Source organism: Peromyscus californicus, unplaced genomic scaffold (genome assembly GCF_007827085.1).
Source record: "Peromyscus californicus insignis strain IS unplaced genomic scaffold, ASM782708v3 Scaffold_22__1_contigs__length_63687245, whole genome shotgun sequence".
Classification (NCBI taxonomy): domain Eukaryota; kingdom Metazoa; phylum Chordata; class Mammalia; order Rodentia; family Cricetidae; genus Peromyscus; species Peromyscus californicus.
This window is the reverse complement of record NW_026294525.1, coordinates 13,217,458-13,232,766: the sequence shown is the minus strand read 5'-3', so window position 1 is coordinate 13,232,766 and position 15,309 is coordinate 13,217,458. Positions and strand designations below refer to the sequence as shown.

The following is a 15,309-nucleotide window of genomic DNA, read 5'->3' as shown; positions in this document are numbered from 1 at the left end:
AAAAAATTAAACATTTTTAAACGAATGTGGTAATTATATAAATAGCACAGACACATAAAGCCCCAAGTAGGAGGTCAATTACAGTAACAGCATGAAAAGGCATTTTAAATAAAGGGTTCCAGAAATGCAGAGAGAATTCACAATAAAAACAAAGTAGAATAACATACATGTATGAAAATAGCACAATGAAACCCATGACTGTGAATGCCAACTAAAGGGATTAATAGAAGGAGAAAAAGCCTGAAAGAGCCAAGGAAGCAGACTACAAGATACCATGGATGTGGAACTGGGGTGGCATCCAAACAGCACTTCCTACAAGCTAAGGAACTTGCTCCCCACAGGTGCAGAAGGGGAGTTTGGAAGACTCTGGGCAAAGCAGGCATTTTTCAGGGCTGATGGCAAAAAAGGGGCTAGTGACAAGAATGTGTCAACAAATGTAAAATCTCAAGGACCTAAGAGTAGGACCAGGGGTGGTGCTGCCTGTCTTTAATCTCAGCACTTGGGAGGCAGAAGTGAGCAGAGCTCTGTGACTTCAAGGCCAACCTGGTATGCATGATGAGTTCTAGGCAAATCCGTGTTATTAAAAGCACCTTTTGGGGGTCCTTTTAAAGGAAAGATAGACTAGAAGACAGGAAAGAAAGAGCCTGTTGTTCCAATGACTCAGGCAAGAGCTAATGAGTGGGTTGGAGTTGGCCAGTGGAAGCAGAAGGCAGGAAGGGGTGGTGGGACAGCCGCCATACTAGCCGGCTGTGGAGAGGAACTGTTAAAGCAAGAGACAAAAATACATAACACCAAGTTACAGCAGAGTTTGAAAATCAGTTCAATTTCCAAACATAAAGCTTATAATTTCTTATATTCTGAGTAGAAAGGTGGTTTCCTTATCCCTACTTCTTGCACATACACATGTGTGTGTGTAGATATATATATATAATATATATATATATTATATATATATTATATATATATATATATATATATATATATCTCCTAGGTTTGACATTGTATGCTAAGTCTTCCTATAATTACCCACTTGCAAGCATCTGTACCATTTTGTATAGTGGATATTGAATGACCGATTGACATTTGGTAGACAGCTATTCAAGACACAGCCTGTTAAAATGAAATCTGTATTTCTAAAATTATCCTACCCTTGTTTGTTCAGTTTTCGACTTCTTCCTCTATCCCCAGCCAGTGAGCCTCTTTTCAGAGTTTATTTTTACTTCCTGCTGCTTCAATTTGCTTTAGATGGCTTGCTGCAACGTTCTCGAGGACAAAAAGGAATTGTTCTTCTGAAAAGCATCGAAGTGTAAGGACTGAACCATTCTGTTAAAATAATCTGAATTATTAGCTGAGCTGCCTGAAGCTAGGATTATAAATATTTATCCCCCTTTTCCATATCTGATCCAGCTCTCAGTGGTCTACATTCCAAGCACGCTCAAGTCCCAGTCACCTCACTTCCTCAAAGGCCAGAGAGCTGTACCAGAAGCCCATCACCGCCCCACACCATAGAATAATGCACACTTTCTGCCTTTTATGAAAATATGCTTCTCCCTGATGCACTAGGTTTCTTCCATATACCAGCCTGGGTCTCCATTTAAGTTCAAAACTGACTTCACAACCCTTTTGCTCATATCTTCCAAGTGCTTCCCAAATCACTCACAATAGAGCATCAAAAGCCTTAGCTGGCCCACAAGCCCTGTATAGGATGGCTACAATTACCCTGACTTTACATCCTATCAGCCTCATTCAGATTCATGTGCTCACACTCCAGTGACATCGCGGTATCACTTCTCACCAATGAGATCTTGGCTTTATTTTCTCTGGTGAGAAACTCCTTCTCAATGGGTCACCCAGTTGACTCAATGTACCTCTGCAGACCTGTGCCCAGATGTAAGCTGTGTGGGGTCATTCTGACCATCCATGCCCATCAGTTGCCATAGCCCACTCTCTAGCTCCATCTCCCCTGGTCCTCTTATCCATCTTTCTCTACTTCTCCTACAGTAGACCTTCCCCCTAGGATGGTCATCTGCAGCTATCTCTTTGAACAGGAAGCTTCCCCCAACAAAGAGCATGAACCATTCATCCACGGCACCCAAGGTCTGAGAAGAGAGTTCACAATTTAAGTAAATCCGCACAACAGACAAGGTTATCAAACAGTGCCTTTAAAATCAAACTTGGAAGAGGAAAATATGTAGTGAAAGTTTTAGTGCTATTAATAGTTCTTAAAACAGTAACTTGGGACATTGGGAGACTTGAGAAGTTGGTTCCTTTTATTCTCTTTGAGAAACTGAAGAAATCTGAACAATGAGATCTACAAATTATCTTTCAAAATGAAATGTACAGAACCCCCATCTATTTTTAAACCTTTTTAATAAGCCTGGGGGGGGGAAACTACCATTTCTTTAAGAATTAGGTCATGTTGGGGCTGCTGAGATGGTTCAATGAACAAAATGCTTGTCATTCAAGCTCGAAGATCTGAATTCAGAGATCTAGCACCCACACAAAATGCTGAGTACAGTGGCAGGCAAGTGCATATAACACCGGCACTGAGAGACCCTCTGGAGCTTCCTGGCTAGCCACCCTAGGGTATCAGGGAGTCCTAGGTTCCCATGAGTAATTCTGAGCTTGGCTCCTAAAGAATGACATTTGGAGTGCCCCACACATAGACACACAAAGGGAAAAGTGGACGTCGTCCCCCCACCCCCTGTCACTCACATGAGGCCTTTTCAGTTTGAAAGAACAGACTCAGAAACCTGTCTTCACTCGTTCAAGATCCTACAGTGCACTGCATTCCCTTGTGGAATTCAGTCCATTGTGATTCAGCCCACTAGAACCAGAAGTCCAAACTCTCGGGCACTGAAAATTAAGATTACCTCTACTCTCTAGCAATAAGAAAGGCTAGACATTGAATTAGTTATTCCAAAACTTGAAAGCTTCTGAGACAACCTTCCAGAACAATATTATTTTATTCTGTTGAGTTCAGCTTTGAAGTCATTTCCCAACTGTCAAAAAAAAAAAAACTTGGAAAAAATTTATTTTCAGCCTAGGCTTGTGTATCTGATTCATGGCTAGTCTATATCATATTGAGTGAAACAATAACTTCTGAGAGAAACAATAACTTGACTCATGCCCTGGATAAAAGTCACCCAGATTTTTTTTCTTTCGCTTCATCTACTTAAATAGTAAGCCTCATGTTATTTTAACCAAGTGTCTTACATGTCTTTTTTTTTTTCCAGAAACAAGAGAAAACAAAAACAAAATCTGCCTGGGAAATATGTGAGCATAAGGGACATACTCTATTACCAGGAGAAAGAAAAAAAATCTAACTATTCAATATTTGTCCTCATGAGCTTTTTGTTACTGTAATAAACACCATGACCAAAACCAACTCAGGGGTGATTTGCTTGGTTTCCAGGTCACAATCCATCATGAGGGGCAAGCCAAGGGAGAAACTCAAGGCAGGAACCTAGAAGCACAAACTGAAGCAGAGGCCACAAAGGAACATCACTGGCTTGCTCTCCATGGCTTGCTCAGCCTGCTTTCTTATACCACCTAGACTACCTGCCTAGGGACAGTGCCACCCACAGTGGGCTGGGCCCTCTCACATAATCACTGATCAACAAAATGCCCCCACAGAATTGCCTCCAGGCAAACTGATGTATATATTTTCCTAAATTGAGGATTCTCTTCACAGATAACAGTAGCTTTATTAAATTGCCAAAACATGGCCAAGACAACATTTACCTGACAATCTTATCTTGTATTACTTTAGAAAATTTGTTAATAGTGACTGACTTACAACTGTTTTGTTTGTCCGTTTGTTAGTTTGTTTTTGTTTTTTCAAGACAGGGTTTCTCTATGTAGCCCTGGTTGTCCTAGAACTAGCTTTGTAGGCCAGCCTGGCCTTGAACTCAGAGATCCTCCCGCCTCTGCCTCCCAAGTGCTGGAATTAAAGGCGTGCATAACCACCATTTACAACTTTTTAAGAAACAACATTTAAGGGCTTGGTAGGGTCTCAGTTGGTAGCGTGCTTGTCCTGGGCTCAATCCCCAGCACTACATAAAAATCAAGTGTGGTGGTGTACACCTATAGTAATTGCAATTTGGGGTGGATGAAGACAAGAAGTGCAGAATCACCCTTGGCTATATGGCAAGAAGCTAAAGGCCAGCTTGGACCACTTGAGACCTTGCCTTAAAAAGACAAACAAACAACCAGCATTTGATTAAGGACTCAGAAAAATGTAGAGAATCTTCCAAGTTTGTTAGTCTAACTTTTAGGTCTCAGAAGAGTCCCTTCATTTCTTTATGCTCAAACATGGAATGCTGGACTTCAGGTCTGTGGATGGGTAACTATCATGGTACAGTTCCAAACAGGTTTTCTCTGTCATGAAATGAAGACAGTAAGATCAACTTCCTCACAGCCTTGGGAAAGGAAGGAATTTTCAAAACCAGGAGGCAAAAAAAAGACACTAAGTTCAATAAAAGTGATAGATAAATCTGAGCCATTAAACTCACAAACATCCATTTATAAAAAGAAGCCATGAAAGCATTTAAAAAAAATAATAAGTGAGCCTGGCTGACTGATAGCTGACAAGCATGCATGACAAACAATATGTTATTTCAATATAGAGAAGAACAAATTGGGAAATCCCATCAATCAACAAGAGTGAGAGAGAGGACTAGGAAGAGGAGGCAGAGGACATCTAACAGACAGACACAAAGGGAAAACACAAATGGCTCTAACCATAGAAAGGAGCTTGGCCTTACATGATCAGTAAAGCTCAAATAGAATACTACTGTTTCTCAAGATTGTTTGAAGATTAAATGAATATGTATTTAAAGCCCTGGGACATGATAAACATAAAAGTTGTATATCTGGCTAGTGGTATGGGTCAGATATAAAGCATGTGTTAGCTGCAGGAGGTCTTGAGTTTCAACCACATACCCAAAACAATCATCATCATCATCATCATCATCATCATCATCTATGAATTTTTTTAAAAAAAAATCATATCCTCAATGACACCAGTGTGACTCTTGCTAGGGAGCATACATCCAAACATAAAGCACTTCTCCAAAGTCTTGGCATCCATGAAGACCTGAACTTCCAAAGCTTGGGATGCAACTTGGACCCTTCTTTGGGAACACACCACACTGGCCCATATACAGTCTTAATGAGATGACCCCCAGCTGCTATCTCTAACTGTTTCTGTTTCCATGCTCTACTTTTAATATCACTTTTAAATTCATGTTGCATTTGTGTATCACAGGCACCTAGGCAAGGTACTTGACATTCCTTCAGAAAACAAGTAGGGCATGATATGCACTGCAAAATGAGCCTCTGCAGGCATTGGCCTGCCACTCAAAAGATCTTTGCATCTCCATGCATCCTCTGACTGTGATCCAGTCCATCTGTGGGTTATGAAGAAATACATCGAGACTGTCATCCCTGTGGGTTGCTATGGCAAAGGCTCTAAGTCAGCACCCTGAGTCAGCACCCTGAGAATTTCACTTGCTCTTTGGAAGGCACCTTAACTTGGTCAGTTCTAAAAATGTACTGGCCAAGGTGGTCTATGTATAATTGGAAAGAGTGACATCCACACACAAGATTAGTGTGACCAACAGACTACTCACATCTACACGTCCCACAGGAGAGGAAGTGGCAGAAGCATACGGAGGGGGTGGCGTCTCCACAGCTATTTCGGGATCTTCCTGCTCACTCTCACTGTAACATTCTATAACCGGAAGGAAAAAAATGCTTCAGGTTTCAAGGCTCTCATTATTTATTCCATAATGTATGAGCAAAGGTTTTTCTCCATCTGCCTATTGCAATTTCAATCTAATTAAAAAAGGAAGCATCCACAAAGAAAAAAAAAAGAATATAGAAAGCAAGACATCTATGGCACTACCTGAGGGAAAGAAACTCAAGAATGGGAGAAAGAAGAGCCCCCCCCCCCCATGGTGGTTTCTGCTGCCAGAGAGCATCCAGTATGCAAGATGGGGGCTATTGTGGCTCAGAAAAAAATAAAAGAAAAGAATTCCTTTAAAGTGTGTAAGTCATTATAACACCATCAGGGGTGAAGATGGGAATCAGAATGAACCATGGGAGTTGAGTCTGACTGATAATTCAGCCTTGGCTGGTACCTAAAAACACAGCAAGAGGAGAACCATGCTGAGCAAGTGTGCTGAGCTACAAAAATGGAGATCTCCAAGGGAGACCCTGCAAGATGAGGCTCCAGAGGTCTAGAGGCAATATCACAATAGGTCTTAAACACCAGAATAAGTCCTTCTACACAGGTATCTCTTCCCCAGTTGATAACGAATGAATGCTTACCTAACAGAAACGAAGATCAACATGGGAGCTAGATGCTAACTTCACAGCATTATAATGAATTCCCTTATTGGTTCACATTCGCCACTTTTTCATTTTTAAACTTAAGATTTTATAATCAAACATATAACTTTTTCCTTACAGTCCCCAAGTGTCCTGTAATCTAAGCATTTCAGCACCAGTATGTGTCAGCGACCCTGACATCTGCAGCCTCTCTGTTCCCCACACTAATAATATTATGAAGATGTAGATGCCTGTGGCTTGGGAGGCCTGAACATGGTGTGTCTCCAGCCTGATCATCAGGTTCCAAGAACAGTTTCAAGGTAATTAATGTCAACCCGCACCTGGCAGAAAGGTTAAACTGTCAGAGGAAATGGTGGGATGCAAGTTATCTGCCTAGATCATGACACATTCAGGTCCGTGAGTAAGAACTCTGTAAGGAGGGCAGTAAAACATTTGCATTGGCAATTGTCTGAGTATCAGAGAAGCCTGCAGCTGCTCAAATGTGGGTGAAGTGTGAAATCACTTCTAGTTGGCAGGGGAGGCATGGCTCCATGGTGAGTCTGTGTGAACATGGCTGTCTGTACCTCTTAGATCATTGCAAATGTCAAACCATGTTTCCCCAGGACCAGCCTATACATAGAATCTGAGTTGTCTCTCTCTTCATCCTGATTCAGCCTATCCTAATTTTCTTGCTAAAATTTCAGAAATGCAAAACAGAACATACCTTCATCCTTTGTAGTGGATTCCTGATGGATGACTGCAAACCCAAGTTTGTTTAACCACCTACAATTCAAATGGAAAGGAAATGTTTGACCAAGCAGCCGGGCCCCTGATCCACTCTCTTTTCTCCATAGGCCCTGAACCTGTTTCCTGTATCAGACTATACAAAGAAATTCAGTCCTAACTCCACACTTAGTCTGAGTATTTCCTAAAGCATCATAAGTGTGAAACATGGAGACCTAAGATTTTTGGTTTCACAACACTTGGCTTTTCAGGGATCTACATTGTAAGAGGAGTGGGGTGAGACTTTATCCAGTGGTTAAGGTTGGAAGCTAAATGAGTTATTCTAGCTATACAAACAAATATGTCTTCTTTAGTAATTATATATTTTAAACCTTCAGTCACCATCAAACCACTGGTCATCAAATTCAGTCACTTGACCATCAAAGCCATATCTCTATCAATTTTTAAAATTTATTGTCATTATACACGTGTGTTATATATTTGGAGGCCAGGAGACAACTTTGGGGAGTCCATTCTCTCTTTGTGCCTGTAAGTGGGTTCCAGGTGTTGAACTCAGGTCGTCAGACTTGCCTGGGAAGCTCTTTACCCACCGAGCCATTCCAGTTTTCTATCATTTAATAACGTCAATTGATTTCAGAAAAATATATCCATATCATTCACTTTTAAGTTAGACAAATTTTGCATCACTCAGGAGATCTGACTAGAACATAAAATGGTATTCTTAAAGAGTGGAAATTTTTAATTTCTAAAGTCTTCATGGAAGTTAAAAATTGACAAGTTTCTTCTATTGATTTATCTTCTATTGATTAAATATCAGTTGCACAGTAAGTCTAGGCAAACCTTAATGAACTCAAACTGCTTTTAATTCGAGGCCACTGTCATACTTCCTCAAGATTTCAGTTAGGAACATATCATAAAAATGAAAATACTTTTAAAATAAAAAATATACCTATTTCATATATTCCTATTTACATAATCTAATACTTGATGGGAAATGTCCTTTGGGTACAGCGGCTACCTAGGGGACTCATTCTCTAGGTGTTTCTGGTTTTCTGTTTGTTTTTTCAAATAAACTGTATTTCATATTCTTTTTTTTGTTGTTTTAGAAACCAGCACATTCAATAATGAGTCAAGTTAATATAAACAAAGTAACAGTAATGATGCTACCTATGTTGATTCATTTATACCTTTCTTCTAGTCCTTTCCTGCATCATGAACTACTCAGTATGCTGCACTGGCACCATGGCACAAACACCATACATTCCCAGATCTACAGTCAACAGCTCCTCAGAAATCCTCACCCAGTCTTCAACTGGACTTGATCTTGTTGTACTTATTATTTTTAAATATATATAAATATATATATATTACATATATATAACAAATTTGTATATTAGACAAAATGGGAATCTCTACAGGAAGGAGAATAAGCCTAGTCTCCTTAAAGATGTTGCCTTTAGTCCCACAACAGACTCAAGATCCCTAATGGCTGCTTAAGACTGGACCAATGCTATAGCACAGGTGATGCTATAGGAAGGCAGGAGTGTTCATCTCATCCCTGAACCATGACAAATCAGACAAAAGAATGGGGTCAGAACACACAAGAGCCAATGCACATGTGGGGGAAATTCTCTCCTTTGGAACATGCACACTGGCCATTTGGAAACTATATAATCTAGACACAGGGGACTATTTTTCACTTATGGACTAGTGGGCATTGGAAATACTACTGATATCTAAAGAAAGAATGGAAAAATAATATTTGAATAAAGTGTTGAGCTAAACATGAAAATTGATATAGTCAGTTTTGAACAGGCAATTTGATGAGACTGTTCAAAATTTAAATATCTATCTTCTTTGCCCAATAACTATAATTGTTAATATATATTTTGGGGGGGAAAAACAAATCTTTATGTAGAAAAATATTGTCAACAAGCCTTGTAATAGTAGAAAAAAAAGACCCTGAGTTGATAATTGTCCGTTAACAAGAAATCACATAAATAATGATCTGGATGATATTAATACAATGTTGTAATGAAACTAATAAAAATTCACAAGTGGATTTGTAATAACTCAGAAAAAAAATCCTATGACATACTGTTCGTAGAAAAGAAGTACAGGACCGTAAGTTTATCTACTCTAAAGTACTGTAAAACTGACACACTCACACCTGTGCATGAACTAGTGCACACAGTGTGAGGAAGGAGAAACATCATACTGTCAAATGTGCACGTACCCCCAGGAAGAAGTTGAATGGAAGATGGGGAGAGTCAAGAAATCTCATGGGTTTTCTATTTTTGTGTCATTTAATCTTTACATGATGTTTAATATATTACCCAAGTAACATTTAAAAGTATGTAGTAGGAAACTGGGGAGATGATTCAGTGGGTAAAGAGCTTTCTACACAATCATGAGAACCTGATTTTGGGTTCCCGGTATCCACATAAAGAGTGACACCTGTCTGTAACCCCAGCATTGAGTAGTGGGCAGAGACAGGCAGATCCATGAGTCTTGCTGGCTATCTAGTTCAGCCAAAGTGATGAGCTGTATCATGAATTGTTGAGCAGCCTTATCAATAAAGAACTCAGAGCCAGATATTGGGGTGAAAGCTGAAAGATCAGAGAAAGAGAAAATGCCACAGACAACCTCACCTCGCCAACACCTCAGCTGATCCTGTTTCCATGAGGATCTTCAGACGGAAAGCCTCTGTCTGAGTCCTCACCCCTGAGGATCTCAGTTGAACTGCTGCTTACTTAGTTCCTGTCTCCTTACGCCTTATACACCGTTCTCCTAACAGCCATGTCACTTCCTGAGATTAAAGGCGTGTGTGCTTCCCAAGCAAAGACATTAGATCTCAAGTGCTGGGTGTGCCATCATGCCTAGCTCTGTTCCCAGTGTGGCCTTGAACCCGAGTGATAGGATTAAGGGTGTGTGCCACCACTGTCTGTCCTCTATGTCTAATCTAGTGGCTAGCTCTGTCCTCCGATCCCCAGATAAGTTTATTAGGGTACACAATATAGTGGGGTACACAATTTATCACCACAATGAGCTCCATGTTCAATGAGGAATATTGTCTCAAAAACTAAGGTAGAGCCAATAGAGGAAGTTACCCATGGTTGATCTCTGGTCTCCACACTTATACACACAAACATACATGAACGTGCATGCTACACAAACATACAAAAATTTAAGCACATTTCTAAATCAGATAAAATACAACATATTTCATGGTTCACTTTAAATAAAGTTTTCAGTTTATACATGATTTCATGCTTATATAAAGCTGGCCCTGCCCTCCCCACAAACTAAAAGAATCTAAAAGTAAAATATCCAAGAAAGAAAAAGACAATGAAGAGTTTTGAGTTGAGAATGACTGAAACAGCAAAGGTTTTTCTAAACTCTATTCCAGAGTGTGAATGTAAATCAAAATGGAAACTTCACCCCTCCCCCAAACCCAAGTCCTTTCCTTTCATTGTGATTTACTAACTGTGAGAGCCTAACAATTATTCAGACTTCTACTTATAGGTCCTCCCTTACTAAGAACCTCTGTAAACCTCGTGGAGTACCTGAGAACCTCCATTTCTGGCTAAATACATGTGTATACAAAAGGCTTTACACAGACATGAAAGATGGTCGGTGTTTCCCGGGAGTCTACTATGTACTAACTTGTTAGGAATGTGTGTGTTGGATGAGTACAGTTTTAGGACATGGATACCCACATAAGAGCATTCTTCCTGCAAACACCACCTGAGAAAGGCAGCAAGCCCACATCTCTGTTTAGAACTGACTCTTCCATTCCTCTTAATGACTTACTCCTACATCTGGAAATTGAGGGTCACGGCAAAGTACGAGAGATTTCTATTACACTGACTTCTCTGTTTGTCACCCTTGAGAGAAACATCACCTCCCCCGCACAAAAAAAAATGTAGCTAGCCAAAGAGTTGAATGACTGAAAACTGAAAAGACTACCCTTCCCTCCAACCCTACCCCTAAGTCATTCCTAGATCCATTACTAACTAGTTTAAACAGGCTCTATCAAGAGAAAAGGAAAAGTTTCAGGTGGCATTGGTAAATAAACCTCTAGGGATCATCTGCATGGTCTTGTAGGAGAAAGGACAAACTTGGTAGTCCAGAGAGGTTCTTCCTTGTTGGCTATTGGAGAATTATCTTAAGAATAAGAAAACTCAGTGATGGTTGTGATGCTTAGTTCTGTGCAGCTGGCACAGCCTAGAATCACCAGAGCAGAGCATCTCAGCGAAGGCACTGCCTACATCAGGTTGGCCCGCGGGCATGTCTCTGGGGCATTGTCTTGATTATTACTGATGTAGGAAGACCCAGCCCATGGTGGGAAGCACCACTCCTTTGGCTGGGGTCCTGGACTGTGTAAGAATGAGGAAGCAAGCTAAGCATAAGAGAGCAAGCAAGTAAGGATCCAGGCACTTGTTCCCTCTGCTCTTGCCTACAGATACGATGCTTCAAGCTCCTGCTTTGTCGTCCCAATGACAATAGACTGGAACCTAGAACTGTAAGTGTAATAAACCATTTCTTCCTTAAGTTGCTTTTTGTTGGGACTTTTTATGACAGAAGAAGAAATGAAGCTAAGGCAATGGCATTACAGATAAAGGAAATCATCATGTATTCAGGCACAGGCAAAATGGGCCTTGTAGCCATGAGTAGTGAGAAGGGCAATTTAAGGACTATGATGAAAATCATCATGTGAATTATAAAGGTCACTGGAGAGATTCAAAATTAGAGCCCAGGACATCTGAAATTCAAATTTCAATTTATAGCTTGTTTATAAGTTGGAAAAGGATATTCTAACAGAATTTCAAGAATGTCAATGCTCTTCACAGCACAGACTGGCAACGAGATTTCACCTTGATTGTGGTGACAGGTGTTGCATTACTAGCCACCAATGTAAAAGATATCTATAGCTAGAACTCATACAAGCCCTGCCATCAAATAGGAATCTGCAGATGGAAAGAAAGCTTGACTATAAAGAGTGAAGATGAGAACAAAGACTGAGCTGGTGGCAGCCAGGGACGGGGAGCTAAATAACCTTGATGTGTGGCTTAGAGTGCCTGAAGTACAACGGATCTCATAAGAGTCTAACCTCCTCTAGACTGAAAATGTATTTTTCTGTGTAGGAGACATTCACTAGGTAACAAGGCACTCAGAAGGACTATTTCTCTGGGATGCTTTCTTTCACTCAGCCTTCTCTGAGAAGATGAAAACTACTTTGAAAGAATCAGCCCCAAGAAGGGTGGGAAAGATAACAGGGATAAAGCTGAAGACACAGGATGCTGTTAGAGAAGCTATCAAGGTGGGATGGTGGGCAGCTCTGTCTTCCTGCCATGACAAACCAGAGGCAGCCCTGTGAACCTCAGTGGTGACCCAGCTGCAGACCGGCTACCATCTCTGGGTTCTAACTACCTCTAGGCAAGAGCACTCCCTCTTCTGGACACTCAAAGCATGTGGCTGCAAAGCAGCTGGATTGAGTCACCAATGCCATACAGAGATGAGTGATGACCTTTGAAGGGTATGAGCCATTTCTTCTGATATGGCTGTTCTTTTTGTTCCCCTCAGATGCTTGAGAAAGGCAAGGGAGGGGTGAAAACTACAATCAAAAAAAGAGTGCAGAAGTAACACTCTATTTGTCCATCAGAGACATGTTTGAAAGACACTGTTGTCAGTTCTGTCTCTGACAGCTAATCCATGGTCTCCCAGCTTGCTGTGAGCAATTTGTCCTCACCTGAAGAGATGAGGTGAGGGTAGGCTAAGTGGGTATAACAAATGAGAAGGCTCCTAGCTAGACAGTACTGCAGAAGAGGTGACCTGAAAGGAGTTGGCATATATAACAGGAGATAGGAACTATTTTATTTAGTTTTCTGAAACAAGAAGGCAAAGATGGATTATGTATGGAAGATAAGTAATAAAATTGTCATGCACAATAGATAGCAGCATTCAAGTATAAACTCTTTGAATAGAGGAATTATGGGGGTGGGAGAGTTGTTTGACTGTTACTGCCCAACGTCTTTGGCAACAGGGCATACTATAAATGTTCCATAAACATCAAATTATTATATGATGGTCTTAAAGACATCAATAACAGTCTTTTTAAGTTAATGGGATGTCCTCTGATGCCTCAAGGCAGCATCTCACAGACCACTTGACTCAAATTACAGCTGGTGCAATGCATCTTCATCTAAACCAGGAGTGAAGTGGGAATGGAGTACATTGACTTAACAGAACAAGCTGAAAGCAGAGCTAGGATATCTCTTAAAGTCAGAATTAAATGTTCGGGGTGATACATGGAGAAACAGGAGGTAAGTCCATGAACCTTTGTGACAACCACACACAAACAGGCTGCAGACACTGAGTGGGGATGAGTCCTTCTCCTTATGATGTGAATTCTCATCACATCACATGTCCTTCTGTCTACTCTCTCCTCTCAGTGGCTCCTTCAGAACAATCTTACAACTACTTCCTAAAACAGCCATTTAGACAAGTGTATCTCCCCAAATAACGACACATGCTAGAGAAGAAAGCAAGATGGTTTTATAATTGCTAAAGGAATTAACAGAACAAACTTAAATACCAAAAACAAGTAGGACAATAACTGACATGATCATTGGCTTTAAACTCTGATGCCTGACCAAAGTAACTTCATTCTCTTAGGGACTGGATGTACCAGTTTCCTCTACTTACACATTCATTTCCTGCAAATTCTCTGCTGCAAAGTAGAAGGCTTTGATCTGTGGGTGGTTGATCTTAAATGCACTAGAAAGGAGAAAAGTACACGTGTTAGTGTTTTTAAAGTAATTATATTAAATACCTATTATCTGGTCCCTATTTCACTTAGTGAAGTGAGAGTCAATTTATCATGTCAGAACTGCATCTTAGCGACTCAGTTGTTTCCATTTAAGTGTGTGTGTGTGTGTGTGTGTGTGTGTGTGTGTGTGTGTGTGTGTATCTTTTTCACCTGATAACTATTTAAAAGTGTAGAGACAATGCATTCAAGTTGAGAGTCCCTGAATTGTCTCTTAGCAGGATTTAGATCAACTCATTCAAGCAAGGTATTATCTAAATTCAATCAACCATACAGTAGAGTTTTAGTTATATGAAAATAATCAGGTATGCGACTTCCACACCACATGACTCTTCAGAAGCCACAGATAAGGGGCTCTGTATTGGTAAAGGAAGAATACAAATTAGATATTAGTTAAAGGAGATTTGTGACCCATCAGTGATAGAAAGCAAAATGTTTCCACTTACCAATCACACCAGAAATTCTGAAGAAGAGGACAGAGTTGTTTTGCTTGTTTTGTTTTCAGTAACCCATCAAAAACCACAAGTATCAACACAATCAACACAGAACAAGACACAGCTATTACACCAGTACAGCAAAGAATAAAATCTAACACTGCTTCCCAAGAAAACAATCCATGGCTCATCAATGAAGAAATCTTCCTTTCCGATAATAAAGGAGAAGATATTGAAGAAAGAAGAAAGAACAAGAGAAAGATGAAAGAAGATGTAAAAGTAAGTCACAGTAGGGTGCGCTCTTGAAATGATCATGTGATCATAGTGTATACCCAACACTCTAGGGAGCCCTTGGCTGTTCCCAGATCCTTTGGGCTCTGTCCTTCTTAGCAGAACAATAACCATTAGCTGGAGCCTACTTTATCCCATCACTGTTCACACTTACTCTATAGCAAGATACAATCCCAACCTAAACGCATCAGAGCATTGAATGTCAAGGCTGGTACTAATAATACCATGAACTAAGATGACCTGGTCTTACTGTAGGGTCTACATCTCTGTCTGGTGACCCCTGTTTAGACATTTGTTCTTTACAAGGTCAAAACCTTGACATTGATTCCCTTGCCTTTGTGTGTGTTTGGTTCAGGGGATAGGGTGGTTAAAACCCATACACCCCATGGGTTGACATGCCAGAAAATGAAAGGTTACCATTTCTATGTACATTTTCTATGAATATATATTTGTACAGTGCCAACACACAATGGTCAAAATTCCCAGACATTTAAATTGTACCTTTATCCACTTCCAAATCACCCCATCACTAGATGTACATTGAAAATGGCTATGATCCTAGCCCAGGGCTTTTTGGGGGGGAGAAAAGACTCACTGTTTTTTCTTGCATTCAGAGGCTCTTTCCACTGTGAAATCTGGCAGGTTGACAAATCCATCAGCTTTCTCTGCCTGAAACAA

General features: G+C 40.4%; 1 protein-coding gene across 4 annotated transcripts in view; it reads right to left on the bottom strand.

Annotated features, from left to right (window-relative positions):
- Ipcef1 (interaction protein for cytohesin exchange factors 1) overlaps positions 1 to 15,309 on the bottom strand; it is an 84,833-nt gene that overhangs the window by 30,775 nt on the left and 38,749 nt on the right. For all 4 annotated transcript variants that reach the window (XM_052750923.1, XM_052750922.1, XM_052750925.1 and 1 more), the window contains 4 exons: positions 15,227 to 15,300; positions 13,786 to 13,857; positions 7,058 to 7,116; positions 5,634 to 5,734 (listed from right to left, as the gene is read on the bottom strand). In XM_052750923.1, coding sequence (XP_052606883.1) covers positions 5,634 to 5,734; positions 7,058 to 7,116; positions 13,786 to 13,857; positions 15,227 to 15,300 — 306 coding nt within the window. The remainder of the gene's footprint in view (positions 1 to 5,633; positions 5,735 to 7,057; positions 7,117 to 13,785; positions 13,858 to 15,226; positions 15,301 to 15,309) is intronic.